Below are 19,019 nucleotides of genomic sequence, written 5' to 3' on the forward strand. Positions count from 1 at the left end.
AGTGACGGGCTCCCAGATACCACCCTAACTGTGCATTCTGATTTCCGGGCTTGGGTCCAGACCAGGACAGGACAGAGGCCTAAGCAGGGTGGTCTAATGGTTAGATCCCGGGCCTGGAAGTCAAAAGGACCAGTTTCTATGGCTGACTCTGCCACTCGTCTGCTGGGTGATCTAGGGCGAGTCACTTCACTTCTCTGGGCCTCAGTTCTCCCATCGGCAAAATGGGAGAGCGTGAGTCCCACGTGGGACGTGGACTGGGTCCAACCCGTTTAGCTTCTAGTACAGTGCCTGGTACATAATAGGCGCTTAACAAATACCACAGAAAAGATCAGTCGATCAATAGTATGTTTGTATTGTCTCTCTCCCACGGGCTCAGTTCAGTCTTCTGCACACAGTCCACACTCATTGAATACCACTGATTGATTGATTGATTTCCAAGTTCCCAGAAGAATTAGAAGACGCGGTCAGAGCCCGTTAAGGAGCTTACTGAAATGGGGGACACAGACACAAAATGAGGTGGCACTCGTTTGCACGAGCCTGCTGTTGATTGATGAATTGATTGATAGAAGAGAAACGGTGCAGAGATGAGTAAATACTTCAATCCCAGGGTGTGTCTGGCTGTCAGTGTGCACAGAAGTGCTTTGAGGGTATAACTGTTTTCTGGGCAAAGGAGAGCTCAGGGTCAGAAGGGGGGAAGATGAGGCAGAAGCTTGGAGAAGCAGCAAGGCCTAGTGAAAAAAGCCCGTGCCTGGGAGTTAGAAGATCTGAGTTCTAATCCCGACTCCACTGCTTGTCTGCTAAGTGACCTTGGGTAAATCACTCCCCTTCTCGGGGGCCTCAGTTTCCTTATCTGCAAAATGGGGATTCGATCCCTGTCCTCCTTCCTACTTGGACTGTGTGCCCTTGTGAGATAGGATTATCTTGCCTCTATCCCAGCAGTTGGTTCAGTGCTTGACATATAGTAAGTGCTTAACAAATACCACAGTTATCATTATCATGAATCATTTATGTTACTTTCCTTAAATCTCACCACTTCCCCATCTGTAATTTATTTTAATGTCTCCCCGTGTACACTGTAAACTCCATGTAGGTAGGGAGTGTGTCTACCGATCTGTATTCTCCCAAGTGTACAGTGCTCTGCACACAGTCAGCGTCCAATAAATATCATTGATTGATTGATTGATTGGCCACTCATCATCAAGTGCCCGACAGGACTCCAGTGGTGGCTGGAGGCTCCTTCACATGGGTCTGCGTGTCCTGCCAGGCCTGCAGCATCATAACGACGGTTTTTGTTAAGCGCTACGTGTCGAACTCTCTCCTAAGCGCTGGGATAGATACAGGCTAATCAGGTTGGACACAGTCCCTGTCCCCCAAGGGGCTCGCAGTCTCCATCCCCATTTTACCGTTGAGGTAACTGAGGCCCAGAGAAGTGACGTGACTTCCCCAAGGTCACACGGTGGCCGAGTGGCGGAGCTGGAATTAGAACCCAGGTCCTCCTGACTCCCGGGGCCGCGCTCCAGCCACTAGGCCACGCTGTTTCTCCATCAGAGATCCCACGACGGTGTCATGTGCACCTTGTGGAAGGCTGCCCGGGCCCGCCCTAACTCCCAGAGCCCTTGCCTGGGGGTCCCCGTCTCCTCCCCACCTCGACTCATTCGGGAGCCACGGCCGCCCCCTCACGGGTCCCCGTGAACCCCGGGCGCCGCCCGGCTTGGCGGTCGGAGGCTTAGGATGCAAATGCCGGACGCGAAGGCGTCCGGTGGCGCGAGCACGGGACGGAAGGGGAAAGCCGGAGTCGGGAGGCCCTCTTCCTCCTCCTATTTCAGCGAGAGACTCGTGCACGTGCGAGGGCCGCGGGCAGGCCGACCGCACCTCGGCCCGCCGGACCTCAAGCGCTTGATCTGGGCCACGGATCTGGTCGACCGACCAGCGAGCGGCCCACACGCCGCAGGTGGAATGTATCTGCGTATGTGCGGGGGCAGAGCCGCTTGTCCACGCTCCTCGACGGAGCAGGGCGGCCCCCCAGGCCAAGGGCCCTGCCAGTGACTGGAGGTGGGCGTGGCCGCCATTTTGCCTCTCGAGGCGCCGTCCCGCCTTGGGCCTTGTCTCCGTGGACGGCATTCGGCCTTCGCCGTCCCTTGAGGTGGGGCGGGTGGGCAGCCTCCAGTTACCCTTCCCCAGTCCCGACGGAGGGTCGATGTGGGAGACATGGCGGGGAGAATGGGGATTTCAAGAAGAAAACCTACATTCCTGACACGCCCCCCCCCCATTATCTGTGAGGGCGGGGGACATGGGGGAGGAAGGCGGTGAGGGGCAAGATTTCTCTCCTGAGGGGTTTATTTATTTTTCCATTCTGTCCAGGGCCTCCCCCAGCCATTTCTCGCCTTTTATTTATTTATTTATTTGCGGGCCCGGCCAAACTTGACTGGAAAAGAAGGGCCGCCGGGGTGGGTGGGTGGGTTGACGGCGCGGGGGGGGGGGGCGCGCCTGAGGAGCGGTGATCCCGTGACGTCACGGGCGGGCCGGCCAATGGGGAGGCCGGGCTGGGGGGAGGGCGGAAGTGACGCGCGCCGTCTCCCTCCGCGGGGCGAGAGGGTCGGTGGGGGGAGTCGGCTCGCCTCTCCCCCGCGCCAGCGCTCCCCCGGACCCGGAGCCCGCGATTCTTCGGCGACTCCCCCCCTCCCCCTCCCCCCTGCCCCCCCTCCCTCCTCTCTGGGGGGGAGGGTAAGAAAAAACAGACCCCCCCCCAAAATCCCTCCCCCAGCCCCAGACCAAAACACAACGCCCTTCCCCCCGCAAGCCCGAGGGGGGCGCTTCCTCTCGCCCCTCGGAGGCTCCGCCGGCTACCCGCCCCCCAACCCCACCCCCTCCTCCTCCTCCTCCTCCTCCTCCACCGGGGTGCGAGGTCCCTTTAAGGCGACGGCGCCTTTCTCAGGGCAGACACCCAGCGGCGGCGGCGGCGGCGCGAGGTGAGTGAGCGTTAACCGTCCCCTCCCCCCGCCCCGGGGCGTCCATCACCCCCCACCCCGGTGGCGGGTTCCGTTATCTTTTTCGGTTGGCGGAGCGGGCGGAGGCCAAACAATAGGCAGGAGGTGTGCGGCCGGGGGGGGGGTGGGGAGGGAGTATGCGGAGCGGCGGCGGTTGGTGTGTGTGTGTGTGTGTGTGCGCGCGGGGGGGAGGGGGCGGGGGAGAGGCGGTTGGCGGGCAGCGCGCGCGCGCACCCGCCACGAGCCAAGGCGCGAGCGAGGCGGAGGGGTGTGTGTGTGTGTGGAGGGGGGCGGGGCGCGCGCGCACCACGCGCATTCCCCGTCGGGAGCGCGCGCGCAGGGAGGGAAGGAGGGAGGGAGCTGCAGAAGGGTTAAGTTCCCTCCTCTCGCGAGGAAGCCCAACTGCCCCCCCCCCCCCCCTCGTTTGGGGGCCGCGCGCACAGACAGACACACAGACAGACAGACAGAGCCAGCGCGGGCCGGCGGCGGCGTCCCCGGGCCGGGTGCGCGCGGAGGCGTGCGCGTGCGCGTCCCTCAGCGAAGCAGGGGGCGGGGCCGAGGGGGAGAGAGAGAGAGAGAGAGGCGGCGGCGGCGCGAGACGCGCTGAGGGGGAGGGGCGCGCGCGCGGCGGGGGTGTGGGGGGGGTGTGGGGGTGTGGTGAGGGGGGTGGGGCGGAGGAGAGCAGCCCGGCTCTGCGGGGGTTGGGGGAGGGGGGGTCCTTCCCCCCCCCCCCCCGGGCGAGGCGGCCCCCGCCGCGCGCTGATTTGGGGAGGGGGCCGAGGGATCCCTCGGCCGGTGTCCTGCCGCGCCGCCCGCCATGTTCATCCGGGGACTATTTTCTCTGGGCTCGCGGCGCCTCCCGCGGGAGGGGGGGGGGGGGTCTGGCCTCCCCTCCTCCGTGTGTGTGTGTGTGTGAGGAGGGGTCCGGGGTGTGCCGCCGACCCCTCCCCCTCCAACGCCCCCGGGCGGGGGCCCCGCACGTGTGTGCGCTGCTGTCGTCCCCCCGCCCCCCCCCCCCCGGCCCCAACCGAGCGCCACCGGCATTGTCTCCGGGCATTGTCTCCGGACCACCGAAGCCCCGGGGGTCAGGGGTCAGGGTCGGGATGCCCCTCGGGGGCCCCGGGATGGGAATGGGTAGAGCCGCCCCGCGACCCCCCCCCCCCCCCCGCCCGGCACGAGGACCGGGTGACCGGGGGCCTCTTCCGAAAGGCGGGGAAACGCTACCCCGGCTGCTCCTCCACCGTAGACCCAGAGCCCCGTGTGGGACGGGCACCGGATCCGCCCCGACGACCCCGGTGCCCCGGCGAGGGCGGCCCGACCGACCCCCCGGGCCGGGCGGGGCGATGGCAGGGGTCGCGCCCCGGCCTCGTCCGGCCCCCGGGGTCCCGGGCGGACGAGGAGGAGCGGCCTCAGAGGGCGGGATGGGTTTGGGGATGGATGGGCTCCGGGGTGGGAACTCGGGATGTGTGGGGGGACGGGGGGCCACGGCACGGGCGCGAGCGACACCCGGGGCGGCTCGGGACGCCGGCCTCGCCCGAGACGGGACGCCGGTGGAAGCCTGCGGGGTTGGCGTTGGAGCGCACGCGCCCATGTGCGTGCTGGGCTCTCCTGCCTTGGTTCCCCCCCTTTCTCTCTAGACTGTAAGCTCGCTGCGGGCAGGGAAGGCGTGTGTCTGTTGTCGTTGTATCGTACTCTCCCAAGCGCTTAGCCCAGTGCTCCGCACGCAGTAAGCACTCAATAAATACGATTGAATAAATTGAATGATTTACTGGGAAGAGGTGGGATCCCCGGACGGCCTCGGTCGCAGGTCCGATGTGGGAGGGGGGTGCTGATGCGTTAGGGGGTCCACACGGGCAGACGGCGGGCGTAGGGGCAGACGGCGGGCGTAGGGGCCGCCGCGTCCGTGGCCGGCCTCGAGTCTCGGCTCTGCCCGCCGGGGCCGGTCCAGAGGCGGCCGAGGTTTCCGGCGGCATCCCGGCACCCTCGGCCTCCCGGCACGGGCGGGTGGCACCGCCGTGGACGGGGTGCCGACCGTGGGGTCCCGTCCATCACCGCATGCCGCTGCCCACCCCCGTCCGCCTCCCCGGTCGCTCTGTGCGGTCAGCCAGGCGCCGTGACCGGTCGCGCCGGGAGACTCGGCCCTGATTGCCTGGTGGGGTGAGGCTGGCGGAGGATGGTGGGGTGACTCCACGGGGACCCACCCCAGTTCCATCCTCGGGGCGAGGGGCCAGGGACCCGTTGCCCCTGGTCCCCTTTGGAGGGCGAGCGTTCCCTGGCCGGGGCCCCCCAAGACCCCAGCCCCCCCGAACACCCTCCCCGCTATCCCCCCCCCCCCCCCCGCCTTCCGTGGGGCAGGGCGAAGAGGGTAGAGCCCGGGCCTGGGAGTCAGGAGGTCCTGGTTTCTAATCCCGGCCCTGCCGCTTGTCTGCTGCGTGACTTTGGATAAGTCATTCCACTTCTCTGGGCCTCACTTCCCTGCACCAGCAAAATGTGGATGAAGAGTGTGAGCCCCACATGGGGCAGGGACTGTGTCCACCTTGATTAGCTTGTATCTCCCCAATGCTTTGTACGGGGCCCGGCACACCGTAAGCGCTTAACAAATGCTATTAAAAACAAAGCGAAATGCAGGGAGGGGCAGGTCAGAGGCCACGCAGGCCGGCCAGGCTGACCGGTCAGGCCGGCCAGTAACGGTGGGTTGGCGTGGGTCGGGTGGTTTCGGGGGGGACCGCGATGGAAGGGACCCCAGCCGCTCTGCTGCCCCGTCCCCCACCAACTCGCCGGGGGGCGGGGGGAAGCGGGGGCGAGGGGTAAAGGTCGGCGTTCCCCGTCTTCTCGGCAGCATGGCGGACACCGACCTGTTCATGGAGTGCGAGGAGGAGGAGCTGGAGCCGTGGCAGAAGATCAGCGATGTCATCGAGGACTCGGTGGTGGAGGACTACAACTCCGTGGATAAGACGGCCACAGGTGCCCCACCGCCGTCCGCCCCCGCCCCGGGAAGTGGGTCACGGTGGCGGCGCTCGCCCGGGAGCTCACCCGGGAAAGGGGTGGCGGCCCCGGACTGGGCCGGGCATCGGGGGAAGGAAGAGACGTCACTCTGGCCCTCGAGACGCTCGCGGTCCCGGGGAGGAGCGATGGAGGAGGGCCCGCCGGGAGCTTCCGCTCCGAGGGGCCAGAGGAGAGGGCCCTTGCGGCCCCCGTACCCTCTCCGGCTTCGCTTCGGTGACGATCTCCGGGCGAGGGCGCGGTCCGCGACACCCAGGGCCGCCTGGTGTCTCTGCCCCGCCCCCTTCCCTCCCCCCCCTTCCCTCCATCCCCTCTGTCCATCTGCCCCACCCTCGGTGTCTCCTCACCCCGTCCCCTGAACGTTGAATGACTGTGCTGGTGATGGATTGCCCGCTGGGAGTGTCGACGGGACGGGGACGGGGGGATGGGTCCGGTTGCCGTCCGCTGTCGGAGCCCACCGTGGCAGCCGGCTGGGGCCCCGTCACCGTTGGATGGGCACCATCCTCGGCGAGCACAAAGTGGGGGTGACAGCGTCTGGGGGTCACGATGGACCCGGGACCGCTCAGGGGGCCAGGGAAGGACAGCGCCAGGTGACCGGGGCTGGCCCTGGGGAAGGAGAAGGGCCCCCAGGGAGGAGGGCCCCTCCCCGGGGGGTGGGGGCATGGGGTGGCCAGGAGGAAACGGGTCTTTTTCGGGGGACGGGAGTCTGCGTCGGAGGGGATCCGCGCGGTTGGGAATATCGGCAGGTCCCGGAGGAGTGCGGACGGAGCGGGGAGGGTCTCGGGCGAGGCCGCCGGCCCGGCCCTCCGCGGCCCCCAGGATGTCGGGTGAGGACGGTGAGGGTCGGCCGGCCCGGCTCCCCGCAGGTGACCGAGCTCCCCAGCGCCTCCCTCCCTCACCCCCCTCCGCCCCCGCCAGTGTCCGTCAGCCTGCACCCGGTCCCGGCCCCCTGCCCGTCGTGGCCCACGCTCCCGTCGGAGCCCTCCTGTCCGCGACCGCCCCCGGCCACGGCGCCAAGACGCTCGTCACCCTCGTCGCCAACAACAGTGGTAAAACGGGGGCGGCGGACGGAGATGACGCTTCCCGGGTCCCGCGAGGTGCCACCCGGCCGAGGAGGGAGGGAGACCGAGGCCCGGCAGGTCCCGTTGCCCCGCCGCGATCGGGAGGGTCCCCAGGGTCGCTGAGGGAGACGTGGTCCCTGGGGTTTAGTGTCCGCCTTGGTCACCGGGGACGGGAGCTGCACTCAGAGAGGCCGGGGGGGCGGTGTGCGTGCGTGTGTGGTGTGAGTGTATGTGTGTGTCTCCCCATCCGTCTGTCCCTTCCCCTTCCCTTCTCTGCCTCCCCCCGACCCTCCTCACCTGACAGTCAGAGCCCACCCACCCCTCAGGCCTGAGGGGGGTGAGGCCGGCACCGAGCTGAGCCCAGAGGGCGGGATAAAGCACCGTCTGCCCTCGCCCGCAGGTCCCTGGCAGCCCGCCCGCCCGCCCCCACGGAGCCCTGGCGGAGGCCCGCTGACCCCGGCCCCGCACGGCGGGCAGACCGGGCGGCCCCTTGGCCCGGCCGGCTGCCGCCGCCCACGCCTCCCGTTGGCCCTGGGGCCCGATAATTAACGAGCGCTTCCCTCGGGCCGGCCGAGAGCCAAGCGGCGGGGAACTGGGAATTGAGCGGGAGGGGGCGGGGAGGGCCGGCGGGCTCGGGCCACGGGGGGCCAGGTGGCCCGGCGAGGACGGCCGTGCTCGCGGCCGCGGAGGGATGGCCCCGTTGGCACCGCTCCCGTCGGCCCGGCGTTCCCCCTCTCCCGTCCCGGGGGCGCTGGCTTGGCGGGGAAACCCTCCCTCCTGGCTCCCGGCCAGAGGGAGCAGGTGGCCGGCCGGCCGGACCTCCGGCCGGCCCCGGGGCTTCCGTCCGCCGGGGAGGGGAGGGGAGGGCCCGGCTGGCCCCCCCCCCCCGCGGCCTCCGCTGACGGCCCTGCCCTCTCCCCGTCCAGCTGGCAACCCCCTGGTGCAGCCGGGCGGGCAGCCGCTCATCCTGGCCCAGAACCCGGCCTCCGGGCTGGGCGCCATGGTCACCCAGCCCGTGCTGCGGCCCGTCCAGGTCATGCAGAACGCCAACCACGTGACCAACTCGCCGGTGACCTCCCAGCCCATCTTCATCACCACGCAGGTGAGGGGGTGGGGCCGGGCCGGCAGTCGGCCCCGGACCCCCTTGCGGCTCCCCGCCCCCGCCGGCGAACGGCGCGCGGCCCCTCCCTCCTCCTCTCCCTCCCCCGCCCGACGGGCCGCCCTCGCCGTTGGTCCCCGCAGGGGTTCCCGGTCAGGAACGTCCGGCCGGTGCAGAACACCATGAACCAGGTGGGGATCGTCCTGAACGTGCAGCAGGGCCAGACGGTCAGACCCATCACCCTGGTGCCAGGTGAGGGTCCGGCCCGCCCCCCCCCCGGCCCCGCTCCCGGCGGTCCCCGCCCGGCCGGCTGACCCCAGCTCCCTCCCCGTCTCTCGCCCCAGCGCCGGGGACGCAGTTTGTGAAGCCGACGGTCGGCGTGCCCCAGGTCTTCTCCCAGGTGGCCCAGGTGCGGCCCGGAGGCTCGCTGCCCGTGCGCCCGGCCACCAACACCTTCACCACGGTCATCCCGGCCACGCTGACCATCCGCAGCACCGTGCCGCAGACCCAGGCGCAGCAGACCAAGTCCACCCCCAGCACCTCCGCCGCCGGGCCGCCCCTGGCGCCCCCGCCGCCCCCCCCGCCGCCGCCCGCCCCGCCCGCCAACCCCAAGCTAGGTGAGGCCCGGACCGCGGGGAGTGGGCGGATCGGGAGGGGGTCGCGGGGGGGGAGGGGGCGGCTCTCACCGCCCAGTTCAGTGCCCCCGTTGCCCTCTCCCTCGGCAGTGAGCGTCGCCAGCTTCGTCACGGTGCAGCGTGCCAGCGTGGCCAGCGAGAACAGCCACGAGGTGGCCAAGCTGGTCAACACCCTGCACACCGTGCCGTCCCTGGGTCAGAGCCCCGGGCCCAACAGCAGCCCCGCCCACGGCTCCCAGCGGCCCGGGGGGCCCGAGGGCTCGGCCAAGAAAGGTACCCCCCCAACGCCCCCACTCCCTCCCCCTCCACGGGCTCCCCAGCCCCGCTCCGGGAGGAAGCCGGGCCACACCCGCCCACCGGCTCTCTCCTCCCTCCCTCCCCTCGCAGTGTCGTCTCCCATCCCGACCTTCGACCTCCAGGACGGCGGCCGGAAAGTCTGCCCGCGGTGCAACGCCCAGTTCCGCGTCACCGAAGCCCTGCGAGGCCACATGTGTGTGAGTGACGCCGGGGGGAGCCCCTGGCCCCTGGGGGAGGGGAGGCGGGGCGGAGCCCCCCCCGGGGCCGAGGGAGACGGGAGGCCGGCGGCCCCGGGACGGCGCCCGGAGGGGGCTCCCGGGGCCAGCGGCCGTCCTCCCGCCCCCTCGCAGTACTGCTGCCCGGAGATGGTGGAGTTCCTGAAGAAAGGCAAGTCCCTGGACCCGGAGCCCGGCCTCCCGCCGCCGGCCAGAGCCCCGTCCCCCGAGAAGGCGGCCCCCAGCGTCCCCCCGGCCGCCTCCACGCCCGCGCCCGCCCTGTCGCCCCCGGCCCGGGCGCCCGAGCCGGGGGGCGAGGCTGCGGGCGACGGGGCCCAGAGCAAGCTCATCATGCTGGTGGACGACTTCTACTACGGGCGCGACAGCGGCAAGGTGGGCCAGCTGCTCAGCTTCCCCAAAGTGCCCACCTCCTTCCGCTGCCCCCACTGTACCAAGCGGCTGAAGAATAACATCCGGTAGGAGGACCGGCGGGGGCCGGAGGGGCCGGGGGGCCGGGGAGAGCTGGGGGCGGGCCTGACCCGCCCCCGCACACCCGGCACAGGTTCATGAACCACATGAAGCACCACGTGGAGCTGGACCAGCAGAACGGGGAGGTGGACGTGCACACGGCCTGCCAGCACTGCTATCGCCAGTTCACCACTCCCTTCCAGCTGCAGTGCCACCTCGAGAGCGTGCACAGCCCCTACGAGTCCACCAGTGAGTGCCCGCCGGGCGGCCCGGGGGGACGGACGGACGGAGGGAGGGAGGGAGGGTGGCCGGGGCCGTGACCCGGGTCTCGTGTCGTCCTCGCCCCGCCCCCTCAGCCAAGTGCAAGATCTGCGAGTGGGCGTTCGAGAGCGAGCCGCTCTTCCTGCAACACATGAAGGACACGCACAAGCCCGGGGAGATGCCTTACGTCTGCCAGGTACCGGGCCGGGGGGCCCGGGGGAGCCCGGGGGCGGGCCGCGTGGGCCCGGGCACCGTCTCCTGACGGACGGGACGCTTCCCACCCGCCGCTTCCCCCCCCCCCCCCCCCCGCCTCTCCGCCCCCCAGGTGTGTCAGTACCGCTCGTCGCTGTACTCGGAGGTGGACAGCCACTTCCGGATGATCCACGAGGACACCCGCCACCTGCTGTGCCCCTACTGCCTCAAGGTCTTCAAGAACGGCAACGCCTTCCAGCAGCACTTCATGAGGCACCAGGTAACCCCCGGCCCGGCCCGGGGGGGCGTCGGGGGGCGGGCCCGGGCCGGGGCTCGGCGGGCGCTGAGCGCGAGCCTCTCTCCCCCAGAAGAAGAGCGTCTACCACTGCAACAAGTGCCGCCTGCAGTTCCTCTTCGCCAAGGACAAGATCGAACACAAGCTGCAGCACCACAAGACCTTCCGCAAGCCCAAGCAGCTGGAGGGGCTCAAGCCGGGCACCAAGGTACGGCCGGCGGGGCGGGCGGGGCCGGGCCTCGGGGCGGGCGGGCGGGCGGGGCGGCGGGGCCCCTCCCAGGGTCCGCCCGCCCCCGACCCGCCGCCCCCTTCCTCGCGCCGCAGGTGACCATCCGGGCCTCCCGGGGGCAGCCGCGCACGGTGCCCCTGTCCTCCGCCGACACGCCTCCCGGCGGCCTGCAGGAGGCGGCGCCCCCGGCCACGCTCACCGACCCCCAGCCCATCTTCCTCTACCCGCCCTTCCAGCGCAGCGCCCAGAAGAGAGCCGTCAGGAAGATGTCAGTGCCTCCCCGGCGGGCCGGCGGGTCGACCGGCGGCCGGGGCTGGGGGCGGTCCCTTCAGAGTCGGCCCCGGGATGGCCGGGGGTGGGACGGGGCGGGCGGCTCCCCTAGGCCGGGGCCCTGGGGAGGGAGCACGAGTGGCCCTCTGCCGGCCCGCCCAAAGGGAGAGGCGAGGGGGTCCCGCCCCCGCCCCCCCGGCTGACGGGGTGTCCCCTGGTCCCGTCCCTCCTCTCCCCACGCCCCCCAGGAGCGTCATGGGCCGGCAGACCTGCCTGGAATGCAGCTTCGAGATCCCGGATTTCCCCAACCACTTCCCCACCTACGTGCACTGCTCTCTGTGCCGCTACAGCACCTGCTGCTCCCGCGCTTACGCCAACCACATGATCAAGTGGGTGTCTCCTCTTCTCCCCTCCCTTCTCCTCCCGACCCGCCCCCTCACGATTCAGGCTGACTCGGGCGTGCGTGTTCCCCCCCAACACCTTCCCCGCCATCGTGTCTTTCAGCAATCACGTTCCTCGGAAGAGTCCCAAGTACTTGGCTCTGTTTAAAAACTCTACTGCCAGGTGAGGGCCCTGGGCGGGTGAGGGGGGGCGGGCGGCGGGGGCCGGGAGGGGCGAGGCGGCTCTAAACGGCGGGCCGTCCCGTCTCTCTCCTCCGCGCCGGGACCAGCGGGGTCGTGTTGGCCTGCTCCTCCTGCCTCTTCGTCACCTCGGTCGGAGACGCCATGGCCAAGCACCTGGTCTTCAACCCTTCGCACCAGTCCAGCACCTTCCGGCTGCGGGGTGAGTGGGCCCCGTGCCGGGCGCCGGCCCGCTCCCCGGGAGGGCGGGGCCGGGCGGCGGATCTGGCCGGGACTGACCTCGGACTGTGTTTTCCGTCCCCAGGACCCACCTGGATGGCCCATTCGAGGTAACCCTCTTCCTCCCCCCAGACGGGGTCCCTTCCTTGAGGAGTTTTCCATTCTGTGCGGGAGGTGGGCAGGCGGCAAGGCAGGCAGCCAGCCACTGTAGACCGGTAGCCCCGGGAAGAATCAGGGCCCCGGGGGTGTCGGGGGAAGGGCCGCGGGGGAACCGTTCAGGGCCCAGTTGCCCCTTCCCCTCAGCCTCGTAGGGAGGCCGGGGGCGGGGTTGTCTCGTCCGGGAGGGGATGGGGGAAACCCTTCCCCGGGGCTGGAGGCTTCCCCGTGGCTCAAGAGGCTGCTCTCCCAACCTCTTCCCCCCCATCTTCCCTCCCTCCCTCCCTCTCGTCTCCCCGCACCAGGCACGGCGCGGCCCCCGACCGGGGCGTGAAGACCCCCTACCCCCCCGCCCCCGCCTGCCCCCCGAACCGCGTCTCCACTGTGAACCCCCCGCCGCCGCCCCCTCCGCCCGAGCCGCGGGAGCCGGCGGCCGCCCCCGCCCCGCCGGCCCCGGCCCCCGCCGCCGGCCCCGAGGGGGGCGAGGGCCCGAGCGGGGGGCCGGAGGGGGCGGCGGGCGGCGGGGCCAAGAAGGAGCAGCTGTCGGTGAAGAAGCTGCGGGTGGTCCTGTTCGCCCTGTGCTGCACCACGGAGCAGGCGGCGGAGCACTTCCGCAACCCGCAGCGGCGCATCCGGCGCTGGCTGCGGCGCTTCCAGGCCTCGCAGGGGGACAGCCTGGAGGGCAAGTACCTGAGCCTGGAGGCCGAGGAGAAGCTGGCCGAGTGGGTGCTGACCCAGCGCGAGCAGCAGCTGCCCGTCAACGAGGAGACCCTCTTCCAGAAGGCCACCAAGATCGGGCGGGCGCTGGAGGGCGGCTTCAAGATCTCGTACGAGTGGGCCGTGCGCTTCATGCTGCGCCACCACCTGAGCCCCCACGCCCGCCGGGCCGTGGCCCACGCCCTGCCCAAGGAGGTGGCGGAGAGCGCCGGGCTCTTCGTCCAGTTCGTCCAGCGGCAGGTGCGCACGCAGGCCCTGGCGCCGGCCATGATCGCGGCCGTGGACGAGGTCTCCCTCTTCCTGGACGCGGAGCTGCTGGGCGGGGACGACCGCAAGGAGAACGCCCTGCAGACGGTGGGCACCGGCGAGCCCTGGTGCGACGTGGTGCTGGCCATCCTGGCGGACGGCCGCCTGCTGCCCACCCTGGTCCTCCACCGGGGCCGGGCCGAGCCGCCGGGCCGGGGGCCGGGCCCGGGCCCGCGGCTGCTGCTGGAGGCCCGCGAGGGCGGCTACGGCGACGACGAGCTCATGGAGCTGTGGGCCGAGCGCGTCTGGCAGAAGCACGCGGCCGGCCAGCGGCGGCCCGGCCCGGCCAAGGGCCTGCTGGTCCTGGACTGCCACCGCGGCCACCTGGCCGAGGAGGTGCTGGCCCTGCTGGGCGGCTGCGGCACCCTGCCCGCCGTGGTGCCCGCCGGCTGCAGCTCCCGCGCCCAGCCGCTGGACGTGTGCATCAAGCGCGCCCTCAAGAGCTTCCTGCACAAGAAGTGGCGCGAGCGGGCGCGCCAGCTGGGCGAGGGCCCCGGGGACGCGGCCGCCCTCCTGCCGCTGGTGCTGGGCTGGCTGGCCGAGGCGGTGGCCGTCATCGGCGACTGCCCGGACCTGGTGCGCCAGTCCTTCCTGGTGGCCGGGGTCCTGCCCGGCCCCGACGGGGCCGCCGGCTCGCCCAGGCGCAACGCCGACATGCAGGAGGAGCTCATCGCCTCCCTGGAGGGGCAGCTGCAGCTGGTCGGTGCCCGCAACACCCGCAACGCCCGCCGGGCCCGCTCCGCCCCCGCCCCGCCCCGGCCGGGCCCGGAGGAGAAGGCGGCCGCGGGGGCCGGACCGGCGGGGGGCGGGGGCGGGGGCGGGGGCGGGCCCGGCCCGGCGGCCGAGCACCCCGAGAGCCTGCACCAGCTCTTTGAGGGCGAGAGCGAGACCGAGTCCTTCTATGGCTTCGAGGAGGCCGATCTGGACCTCATGGAGATCTGAGCGCCGGGGCCTTGGGGGGGCGGGGAGGGGGGCCGGACCCCGGGAGGGACGGGGCGGGGAACGGGACGGGGACGTTTTCATCTCCCTCTCCCCGCCCCCCCCATTGCACCCCGTCTCGCGCCACCCGGGCATCGTCCCCGCGTGGAAGCCGGAGGCCTTGCCGCGGCCGGCCGGGCCGGGGGCCAGGGGCCGGGGGCCAGGGGCCGGGGGAGGGGGCGTTTTTTTTTGTTTTTGTTTTTTTTGGCTCTTTTTTAAAGAAAAAAATTGAATCACTGTGTTTGGTATTTTTCCGACAAAAACCGAGAAATGGAGAAAAAAAACAAAAAAACTATCGTGCGTGAAGCCTTGGCTTTCGATCCCCCCCCCACCCTTCCCGATTCTCCCCAACCTCGACTGTATCATAGTTTTGTTTTTTTTTAATCGTGCGGCCGAAACCCTTCTGGGCATGTTGCTATCTAACCAGTGTCAATGTGAGCCCCACCGTTCCCCAGGACCGGGGAGACAGGCAGAGACAGAGATTATGTAGCTGACGAACGGTATGTTTTATATATATATATATATACATATATATATATAAATGAGAGGGAAAGAAAAAAAACTTTTTTTTTTTCATCGTGGTCTTAACACGTTTTATACAGAAACGGGCAAAAAGACAAAAAAAAAAAAAAAATGAAAAGGCTCCAGGCGCGCCCACCCCTCTTCCCCCCTCCCCTCCCTCGCGCAGGTCGCCTTCAGAATGGGGGTGGGACGGGGAGGGGGTGGGAGGGGGCTCCGTCTTCACAAGCCAAAATGTGAGGGGGGAGCCTCACCTCACGGCCGGGGCCGGGCGGGGGTTGTCGTCAACCCTGGAACAGACACCCAAAATGGGGGTGGGGGGGGGCCCGTGTGCCCCCCCCCCCCCCCCCCCCCGGATCCCCCTGTGAACCCCGTTAACTTTTTCACTGCCAGCTCCCAGAGGGGGGGAAGCAAACTGGGTAAACACACACACACACACACACACACACGACTTTTATACGATTTGCATGTTGGAGGCGGCGGTTTTCTAGCGAGCAAACAGCGGTTCTTCCTCCCGGTGGGAGGGGGCCGGGGGGGCTCCGGCCACCCTGACCCGGGCCGACTCCCCCACCCCCCGCCCCCCGCAACCGGTTTGTCTTGGGAGTGTACAGATGTGGAACGTTTAATAAAGCGAGGGGAAACGATCTCTACCCGGCCGACTCTTTATTGGGGAGGGGCGGGGGACGTGGGGCCACCTCGGCCGCGTCCCCTTCCGCCCCGCCTCCGCCGGCCCCTAAGCTCGTCGGGCGCCTGGTCCCCCTCCCGTCCCCTCCCCGCGTTAGCGCTCCGGCGCTCCGTCGATAACGCTCCGCCGACGGAGCCCCCGCGGGGGCACCACCACTGCCGGCACCTGGGCACTCACCGCTTCTGTCGGCTAGGGACGAAGGTCGACGTGAGCCCCTCGCGGGGTGTGGACCCCGTGCAGCCCTATCGGCTTGTCTCTCCCCGGGCGCTTAGCAAATCACGCCCCCGCCCCGGCCCCCGAAAGGGGGCGGGGAGCCAGTTGCTCACCCACCACAAAGCTTAGAGGCGCAGGTGGCCGGAAGAGTTTATTTCCCAGAGATCGATTTACAAAAGGCAAAAGGAAAACAAAAAACCGCGCGCGGCCGACGGCTACGGGCAAGGCCGCGGAGCCAGTTCGGGGAGGTCGAGGGGGTGGGGGGTAGTGGGGGAAGCAAGGGGGCACTTCACTCAAAACCGCTGGAAAGGAAGGAGAGAGAAGGGAGAGGTTAGGTGACCGCCCCCCACCCCGCCAGTCCCCCCAATCCCGGAGAAAGCCTGGCCGCCGCCCGCCGCTCCTCACCTGATGAGGTGGGCGATATCCCAGTTGGTCTCGGAGGACAGTGGCCCTTCCACCTCCACCCCTTTCTCTGTCACCGTGGCGATTTCAAACTGAAGCGGGGAGAAGGCCCACGGTGAGACCCTGGAGGACGGCGGCCTCCTCCCCTCCCCTCCCGTCCCGTCCCGTCCCGTCCCTCCCGTGCCCTCGCGGAGCCCGGCCCTCACCCGGTTGTAGGAGCGGGCGTCGCGGTAGTAGAGCACTCGCATGCAGCGGTCCACCAGCTCCCGCGCCTCCGCCTGGCTCGGCACCGGCTGCTTCTCCAGCGCCTCGCGCAGCAGGGGCTGGGGGCCATCGGAGCGGGGAAGGGGGGTCGTCGGAGGGACCGGGGAGGCCGCGGCCGGACCCGCCCTCCCCCCGCCGTCCGGCCCTGCGACTCACCTGGGCCAGGTAGGCCCCGTAGCCCGTGGCCAGCGAGGGGGCCTCGTACGCCACGCCCAGCATGTCCACGTAACCTAGGAAACTGGTGGGAGGAGAGGGGGTTCCGATCAGCCCCCGCTGGGGCCCGGGGCGGGGAGACAGGGCGGAGGCCGCCGCCGCCGCCCGGAGACTGACCTCTGTCCGTCGGCGAAGCCGCCGATGACCACGGTGTTCCAGAGGGGGTTCATCTTGGAGCGGCGGCTGTACATGGCTCGCGTCAGCCACGAGTGCAGCGCCTTGGGGCTGTAGCTGTGCCCGTCGCCCAGCAGCTCCTCGTCGATCCTGTCCCGGGCAGTCCCAGCGCGGCCAATCAGTCGGCGCCCCCGCCCGGGCGCCTACCGGGCGCTCGGCGCTGCAGTGGGCGCCGGGGAGTGGACGCCACCCACAACCCAGCCGGGAGACCCTGACCGTTTACGGGGGACGGACGGCAGGGAATGCTGACGACAGGGACGGACCCCCCGCCCCCAGCGAGCCGAGTACACGGGAGCCTCGGGAGGTGGAGGAGACGAGGGGGTAGTCGGGGCGGGCCTCTCACAAGAGACGGGATTTGAGGAGGGCGAGACCGGGGGGCCTGGCGGCGACGAAGGGACGGGGCCTCCCGGGCCGGAGGGAGGATGCGGGCGAGGAGCCGGCGGCGAGATCGGGGTACGGAGGGTCGGCTGGCATAAGAGGAGCGGAGTGTGTGGGCCGGGTCGGTGAGGGGGCGTCCCTTAAAGAGGACGGTGAGGGGGTTTCTGTGGGATGCAGAGTTGGACGGACAGCCGACGGAGGTCCTTGAGGAGTGGGGGACAGAAGGGCTGAAGGTTTTTGGAGAAGAATGATCGGGGCAGCAGAGCGGGGAGAGACAGGAGGCCAACGCCGATACCGTGGCCGGACACTGAGGAAGGGACTGGTCGCGGAGCTTCCGGTAGCACGGGGAAGTCGGAGAGCGTGGGGGGTGGCGACTGATGGACGCAAGCCACACGCATGCCAGCCAGAGCCCGGAAACGTGAGCGGCTTCATCGCGGGATGAAGGGCGGTACCGATCGACAACCCGCTTTAGAGCCGGAGCCTTCCCGGAGGCGGCGGGGATTTCAGGGGGAAACGAGACGGGTGAGGACCGGTGGGCGGGGAGCGACAGACCGATCGGGGAACGCCGGCCGGGGGCTTCTCCGTGCTCCGGAGAGACCCTCCCCTTTCGACATCCCGTCCCCTCCTCCCGGAGCCCCCGACGGTCTCCACTCCTCCGGCGCGGCTGGACGGGGGAGGGTCCGGGGCCCACTCACACCATCTGGTCGATGACCTGCTTGAGGTACTGGAAGTCGGCGTAGTCGCCCGAGGCGCCCAGCACGGTGGTCTCGTTGACGCGCATGATGCGGGAGATGTTGCGGAAACGGGCGAGGGAGCCGTAGGAGCCCAGCATGTCCGCCGCGATCATGACGCCCCCGTCAAACTTCACGCCCAGGACGGAGGTTCCGGTCACCATGGGGCTCCTGGAGGGAGGAGGAGAGGAGGGGGCGCTCAGACCAGTGCCCTGCACGCAGTAAGCGCTCAACAGATACGACTGATTGAGGGGAAGGAGGGTTTTGACGAGAAGCGGCGCGGCTCGGTGGAAAGAGCCCGGGCTGGGGAGTCAGAGGCCGCGGGTTCGAATCCCGGCTCTGCCACTTGTCAGCTGTGTAACTGTGGGCAAGTCACTTCACTTCTCTGGGCCTCAGTTACCTCATCTGTAAAATGGGGATGAAGACTGGGAGCCTCACGTGGGACAATCTGATGACCCTGTATCTCCCCAGCGCTTAGAACAGTGCTCTGCACATAGTAGGCGCTTAACAAATGCCATCATTATTATTATTATTCTCTGGGCCTCAGTGACCTCATCTGCAAAATGGGTGTTAAGACTGTGAGCCCCACGTGGGACAACTTGATCACCTTGGATCTACTCCAGCGCTCAGAACAGTGCTCGGCACATAGTAAGCGCTTAACAAACACCATTATAATAATAATGAAATAATGTTGGTATTATTATTATTCTATTATTATTCTTCTCATCCCGGCTCCACCACATGTCTGCTGGGGGACCTTGGACAAGTCACTTCCCCTGCCTGGGCCTCAGTGACCTCATCTGGAAAATGGGGATGGAGACTGGGAGCCCCACGGGGGACAACGTGATGACCACGCATCTCCCCCAGCGCTCAGAACAGTGTGTGGCACAGAGTAAGCGCTTCACACATGCCATTATAATAATAATAATAATTATTATTATTATTAACGGTTTCCAGTCCCTCACGGGCCTCCCCTCCCCCAGACCCGCCGCCCGTCCCCGTCCCGGGGCCCGAAGACTCACTGTGTCCGGGTGAAGGGGCTCCCCGCGCTGACCGGCGCCGGTGCCGGTGCCGGCGGGAGGCGGTAGAAGCGTCCCGGAGCGGGGCCGGCGGCCCACAGGCCCCAAGGCGCCTCCAGCGCGGCCTCCATCTTAGTCACGGTGGGCAAGGGACACACTGCGCTTGCGCGGGCCCGGCGCGCGCCGGAAGCGGTGGCGCCTCCACTTCCGGCGCGCCGCCGGCCGGGGGCCGCCCTCTTGGGGAGGTCAGAGGCCGCCTCCGGGGGGCGCCATCTTGAGAGTGGCCTCGCCGCCCCGGCGCCGGAAATGGAAACCTCGTCTGGACGCCATTTTGAGTGTGGCCTACGGCCGGAGACTGGGGCGGATCCCGGCCCGCTTTGTTCAATGGATTGACACGCCATCCCTTCATTCATTCATTCATTCATTCATTCATTCATTCATTCATTCATTCA

At 69.0% G+C, this 19,019-nt stretch overlaps 2 protein-coding genes across 2 annotated transcripts; one reads left to right on the plus strand and one right to left on the minus strand.

Moving 5' to 3' along the window:
• Positions 1–2,753: 2,753 nt before the first annotated feature.
• Positions 2,754–14,121, plus strand: POGZ (pogo transposable element derived with ZNF domain). Its single transcript, XM_029055607.2, is given in 21 exon segments — positions 2,754–2,969; positions 5,827–5,951; positions 6,909–6,938; positions 6,941–7,039; positions 7,978–8,153; positions 8,294–8,402; positions 8,495–8,767; positions 8,876–9,058; positions 9,173–9,279; positions 9,433–9,773; positions 9,860–10,014; positions 10,122–10,222; positions 10,352–10,498; positions 10,587–10,721; positions 10,838–11,010; positions 11,261–11,401; positions 11,517–11,576; positions 11,683–11,795; positions 11,898–11,922; positions 12,274–13,771; positions 13,838–14,121. Coding segments are annotated over 20 exon segments (4,086 nt in total). The 5' UTR covers positions 2,754–2,969; position 5,827; the 3' UTR covers positions 13,934–14,121.
• Positions 14,122–15,524: 1,403 nt separating this feature from the next.
• On the minus strand, positions 15,525–18,730 carry PSMB4 (proteasome 20S subunit beta 4). The gene is made up of 7 exons (XM_007660339.4): positions 18,571–18,730; positions 17,513–17,719; positions 16,383–16,529; positions 16,209–16,290; positions 15,995–16,111; positions 15,792–15,880; positions 15,525–15,688 (listed from the first exon to the last, which is right to left on the minus strand). The coding sequence occupies exons 1-7, from the start codon at positions 18,696–18,698 to the stop codon at positions 15,676–15,678; spliced, it is 783 nt and encodes a 260-aa protein (XP_007658529.3). The 5' UTR covers positions 18,699–18,730; the 3' UTR covers positions 15,525–15,675.
• Between the last annotated feature and the right edge of the window lie 289 nt (positions 18,731–19,019).

Source organism: Ornithorhynchus anatinus, chromosome X5, assembly GCF_004115215.2.
Source record: "Ornithorhynchus anatinus isolate Pmale09 chromosome X5, mOrnAna1.pri.v4, whole genome shotgun sequence".
In the NCBI taxonomy this organism is placed as follows: Eukaryota; Metazoa; Chordata; class Mammalia; order Monotremata; family Ornithorhynchidae; genus Ornithorhynchus; species Ornithorhynchus anatinus.